The 5,955-nt window shown below is 44.3% G+C and overlaps 1 protein-coding gene across 1 annotated transcript; it reads left to right on the forward strand.

Moving 5' to 3' along the window:
- The first annotated feature begins 630 nt into the window (after window positions 1–630).
- Window positions 631–5,656, forward strand: CISH (cytokine inducible SH2-containing protein). Its single transcript, XM_009996930.1, has 3 exons — window positions 631–677; window positions 4,417–4,643; window positions 5,154–5,656. The coding sequence occupies exons 1-3, from the start codon at window positions 631–633 to the stop codon at window positions 5,654–5,656; spliced, it is 777 nt and encodes a 258-aa protein (XP_009995232.1).
- Window positions 5,657–5,955: the final 299 nt, after the last annotated feature.

Consider the following 5,955-nt stretch of genomic DNA (forward strand, 5'->3'; position numbering starts at 1 on the left):
ATGTGAATACAATACGATTCCAGGAATCCCTCACTTCCTGGAACAGATTAAAAGAGGCAAACAAAAGATTACTTAGTAGGTTGGGGTTTTTTCATCCCCCCTCGCAGCTTCATTACTTCTGGAGTCAGTGAAGAAGCAGGTTGCTGCTCTGCCGGCTCTCTTCCCCCCAGGCATTCGGGGAGATATTATTTATTGGTATATATTTATTACTATTTCAGAGCCCACTGGATTTGTTTTCCGCTAAAATACTGCTCTGAAGGAAGATTAGTTCCTCTTTAAATAGACGTAATTTTCATTTTCTCTGGTTATTTTTAAAAGCTTTTTTGTTGTTGCTTTCTGAAAAGCAGAACAAGAATGCATTATTTGCCAAAGCACTGACAGTGCCCACGTTTTCTGGCCAAAGTTGCTAAACAATCCGCGAAGTCTGGGACAGCCGGAGTTGCCTTCTGCTCGGCTTTTTCCGTGTCTGAAACACAGCCCAGTGCGAAGGGGCTCGCTGGGACTCCCCAGTCTTACTGTGAACCCCTAACTAGGGGCTGGAACTAGCCTGCTGCTTCTGGGAACAAACATAAAAAGGAGACGAGAAGGAAAACAAGAGGAGGAAACATTTCCCACCTTCTTGAAGACTTAATGCTTTTCCCTTGGTCCAGGAGTGACATGATTCTCTGTGTTCAGGGGTAAGATACTTTTCAGCCTTATTTTAAAAGCCGTGGTTTGCTAATTTTAATTAGTAAAATTCTCTGGGACAGTTTTTCAGCTCGTGTGTGATTGTAACAGAAAGGGAATGCCTTACGCTGTCCAAATGTTGAGTTGTGCTTGGGTCCTATGTGTCTACTTAGATTCTGTGGCCAAAAAAACATGGGAACATAAAAGTATTCCTGATTTCCATGCTTTCTATTGTGGAAAAATTACATGGTATTCAAAGTCTTTGGGAAGTAAAAATTAGTAAAGACTTGGGGTGTGTTGTTGGGTGGTGTGTGTGCAGCACCAGCAGGGACACAAGCATGAGACTGTGTTCTGTAATGTCCTGGTGGAAACAAACTGCTTACAGGGAAATACTTCCCCAGAATTCAGATGGTTTTGTCTATTTCTAAGCAATAAATTTGTTTTTCTCTTGCTTTTACGGGCAAGATTGAATGTATGAACCTATGTACAGGCTTACCCATACACAGTATTCTGCAGAAGGAAAGCCATAGGGAGCAGATACACAGTCACACCACCTTTGTTCGGTGAAAGAGGTAACATCCAAGTCCTTCTCCGGTACCAGTGTCGGTACCAATATGTTGGCACATCAGTGTCTCTGTGATCAGATGAGGGCATTGATATGCATAAATACCTGGTCTGCAGAAATAATCCTGCATTTTCACACATGCCCCATATTTGGAAAACTGTCTGTTTCAGCCTGAGCTGTACTGTCAGTATCACCCAGCCCTCCTACCCTCAGTGGATTTTCCTCAGAGGCAATACATATGCCTTGTCTGCTTTAAATTAATAAAGGACAGGAGGGTTGGGGGGAGAGGTTTCTGTCATTTCCCCCCAAAAAAAAATTTGTTCCACAGACAAGCAGAGCTCATGCTTACCAATACTTTCCTACTACTCAAGTGGGTTTGTTTTCACTCTCATTTCCAGTCTACTGCTGCAGTTCCTATAGCCACAGCAAAGGGACTTCATTTTTCAACTTAGGCTTTGTGAAACCCTTATCTGAAACTTTTCTTCAGGGTTAACATACCAGAGCTTCTGCTTCCCTTCACCCACTAAGAACGTGTTATGTAGCCAGATGTGTAGATGGTGTCTCTTAACATCTTTTTTAATGAGTGTTTATTGATCAGTTTCCATTACTGTCTAGAATTTCATATGCCCTGGACTCCATACTCTTCATCCTATTCAGACCAAGCTACCATGACAGACTTGTGACATGGCTGATGGAAGGCAGAGGAGCTCAACACACTTTTTCTTGTACTGTTTGTACCATGTCACAAAGTTTTAGCTTATCAGCAAAGTAACTCCAAAGCTAACAGTAAACGCTATCAGACACAACTGATTCTCTTGAACTTTCTTGTCTTTCCACGGCTTTGTGAAACACTAGATGCCAAAGCACAGGACAGTTCCTTTGCTTTTTCTTTTGAGACTCTGCACAGACTACCAGCTAGACATGTCAAATTTTATATATTTGTTTTCTTCCTCATTGCAGCTGTTGTGTTAGCACTTGACTCTGTTCAGTCCTGAACCTCCACATGTCCCTTTTCCGCTTTCTTTTTTACAAGCACTAATTATTTTCAAATACATACCTTGTCATAGTAAAGGGCTAGCTTTTTCATGCCAGCATACCTTTTTCTACATGTTGTTATCCCAGCAAACTCTTTCTACTAGCACTCTTGCAAAGGTACTTGCATTAGAAGGTGTAGTCTGCTATTACTCGGTGATCCCTCTGTGCAGCCCTTCTTGTGTGTGGAGCTGCTCTGGTCACAGCAGCAGCTCTTTTTTCTTCAACCTATGTACAAAGTTGTTTAGCACACCAGCACCACCCAGTCTATGAGAATTTCTAATCCTATCATGCTCCCTTGATACTAAAACTGCATTAGGACTTTTTGTATGGGGGAAAGAGAGGAGCATTAAGGCAGGTATATAGTAGGAAAATAGGAAGAGACTAAACCCTTCAGTGGCTGCAGGGGAAGAATCTCCAAAGTGACTCATGGGGTTTGGGCTCCTTTAGCTTAAGGTGGCAGGAAGTGCAAGAGAACTCAGAGCTTTCCCAACAGTCATCTCCAGATCCACTGTTCTATGAAAGCCACTGAAAACGCAGACCCCGTGATCAAGGGTGCCTGGTGAAGATAAAGGCCAGCAATCACTTTTATTAAGTTTGGCTTCCTACTCATTAATAGAAATTCAGAAAGGAGGATCAAGTGCAAAGAACGCCAAGTAGATATCTTGCTTCTGAAATGTGATTTCACACAGGGAAAAAGCAGTTTTATCTTCTAAATACTAAAAGAATAGTGGGGTTTTGCCATGTATTGCATGGGCAAGGAATGTCTCTGTAAATTCAATTTTACCAGTGATTTTACAAAAATCTTACTCCGAACCTATGTGATTTTAGTAGAAATACTGAGTCAAGGAAGTGATCATGGCTCTTACTCAATCATTGTGAAGTCATTTTCAGATTTTCCCTGATCTCCTTTCCCCTCAAATCCTTTATTCGTGTTTCCCATCCCATGCCTGAGACTCAGGAGTTGGAGGTGGAGTGCAGCTATGCTCATGTGCAGATCAGTTTACAACACATTTATGTATGTACTTCACATAAAGGACAGAGAAGGGCAAGATCAGAAGGGAAGTGCTTATGACTTCAGAGTCTCCTTCCGCTTCTCTCTTCCGTGATGTGGGAGCTGCTTTGCAAACACCATCAGCTATGATGGTGCTGTGATGGCCTCACATCGAGGACTGTGTTGTTTTTCTCTGGAAACTCACTCATTTTTTTATGTTGTCTGAAAGAATGTCTCCAGCAAGTGCATGTGAGGGATAGAACACAGAAAATGCAGCAATGCAGGGCACACAAAGGCAAAGAGCCTGGAAGAAAAGACAGAAACAAATGTTTTCGCTCAGGAGATTGCCTGGGAATGAATACTTCCTTGGCTCTCAACATCCATTCTCCCCCTGGAGCCCTGCCTTCCTTTAGGAATGTCCACGCTGCAGAGAAGGAGGACCATTAAAGCTCCAGGCTTCAGGAAACTGCACCTAGATGCTGAAAGACTAATGCTAATGCTCTCCTTAGGCCACAGAGGGATTAATGTTCATAGCAGCCCAGTCACCACAGAACCTCCTCCTGCTGTTATCCTGCTGGGATTAAAGCCACACTGAGATCTCCATTGTGTTGATGAATGCTAGGGTTTGTGTAGTGCAGAAGCTTGGTTAAAACAAAAATTCCTATTGCTCTACTACAAGATCAGCTCACTCTAACAGACACATTTAGGATCAGGCCAACCTTGAGCAGAAAGTGGGTAGGACAAAACCGAAGCTATTCCCAGTTCTGCTTCTAATTTTTTTACAGTACATGACTAACAAACTCACTGGCAGAAAAGAAGTGCTCTGACATTGTAATGATCTAAGTGAAGCTGTAATGCTGCTATGAACCTTACTGCCTCTGAAATTACATATTAAAAGGCAACATCTAAAAATATCAGGTTTCAAATCAACCTAAATTGCAAGAGAGACCACCTTTTACAAGGTGAAAGAGGCCAATTCTGTTTCTAAGGGCTCATCTTTAGCTGTGCAATTTTTCTCCCCTTTCCTTTCTCAGTAACATAATCATATTGAGGATCTGTTTATAAAACATAACATGTAGTACAACCAAGCACACAGCAAACAAATGCTGCAACCTGACAGAAGGTCAGGAAAAATAGCAGAGTGTGCCTTTCATTTCAGACCTCATCCTTTGCTGGCGGAGGAGAAGATCAGGAGACTGTCACTCGGGGGCACTGCAGTGGATTTGCCAGAGCCAATCATGCAGCCTCTCCCAGTTATGGCCTTCCAGGAGGAGTCTGCACCTACCTTTGCAGCACCAGTTCCAGACAGCAACCCCCCTCAGACACGAGATCCTGAAGAAGACCTTCTCTGCATTGCAAAAACCTTCTCCTATCTGCGAGAATCTGGTAAGGCTCAACTCACAAAGTCGCATAGTCAGAAGGCTAGAAGGCTACATGGAGCAGGTAGCCAATTGCAATCAGAGCTCCAGGAAGATCTCCTGATCCCACTTCAGATGGGAACCTGGTTCTATCACAGCCATGGCTGACTCATGGATGCAGAAAAGACATTTTCAGTCTCTACAAACTTGTACCATGAAGAAATTGATTACTAGTGTAAGCAAAAGCTTTGTCTTTCATAACAGAATCAGGAGAAAGAAAAACAAAAAGGCCCCTCTTTCTCTGTAAACTGCAGTAGCTGCAACAGTAGTAATCCCCACCCCAAGCCCAGCAATGAAAATCATAGGTAGGAAACCCTTAGAACTTGACATGGTCTTAATTTCTGAAAGTCTTAGCAAGTCTGGTCTTGGCTACTTCACAGGCCCTGAAGTCAGCAGGCTTCAAGGCTTCGCTAGGTGCACTGCCAGTCCTTTAATGTGTTTTTCTCCCTAACAAGTTCTTTCTGGGATGCTTTTCCAGGTTGGTACTGGGGGTCTATCACTGCCAGCGAGGCCAAGCAGCATCTCCAAAAGATGCCTGAGGGCACCTTCCTGGTAAGGGACAGCACCCACCCCAGCTACCTCTTCACACTCTCTGTCAAGACCAACCGAGGTCCCACCAACGTGCGCATTGAATACACTGACAGCAAGTTCCGGCTGGACTCAAACTACTTGTCCAAACCTCGTATCCTGGCCTTCCCAGATGTGGTCAGTCTTATCCAGCATTACGTCATGTCCTGCACAATGGAAAGCAAGAGTGAGGCTCCTTACCCGCCTCCGTCTCCTCTACCTCCCATGCAAAAAGAGATGGCAGCAGCTGCAGTACACTTGAAACTAATCCGCCCGCTCGGCCGCAAGGACAACATCCCTAGTCTGCAGCACCTGTGCCGGCTACGGATTAACAAGTCGACAGCCGACGTGGACCAGCTCCCTCTGCCCAGGAGGATGGGGGACTATTTGAAGCAATACCCGTTCCAGCTCTGAAGCATGGCCGTTGTATCTCAGGCATGACAGACAGGGACAGGAATAAGAGAACTTTGTGTCTCTGTCCCACTGAAGCACAGCATCAGGTGGGCACAGTAAAGACCTGATTATCATCAGAGACTGCATCCACCTTTCCTCTCCCCTTCTCTCTAAAACCATTCCAGCACCAGGGAGGAGTTGGTTGTTTCAGTGAACAATGGGACACAATCTGAACTCTGAACCTCAGGCTGTGCCAACAGTGGCTGTGAGAAAGTGCTGTGGGCATGTGCACACTACTTGAATCTCAGAGTTGCTGTGAC

This window comes from Chaetura pelagica, unplaced genomic scaffold, assembly GCF_000747805.2.
Source record: "Chaetura pelagica isolate M959 unplaced genomic scaffold, ChaPel_1.0 scaffold24, whole genome shotgun sequence".
Taxonomy (NCBI): domain Eukaryota; kingdom Metazoa; phylum Chordata; class Aves; order Apodiformes; family Apodidae; genus Chaetura; species Chaetura pelagica.

Excerpts from the sequence above, each read along its gene's own strand:
- CISH (XM_009996930.1), top strand. The coding sequence starts at position 631 with ATGCTTTTCCCTTGGTCCAGGAGTGACATGATTCTCTGTGTTCAGGG. Across the intron at positions 678-4,416 it reads ATGATTCTCTGTGTTCAGGG|ACCTCATCCTTTGCTGGCGG; the intron begins GTAAGATACTTT and ends CTTTCATTTCAG. Across the intron at positions 4,644-5,153 it reads CTCCTATCTGCGAGAATCTG|GTTGGTACTGGGGGTCTATC; the intron begins GTAAGGCTCAAC and ends ATGCTTTTCCAG.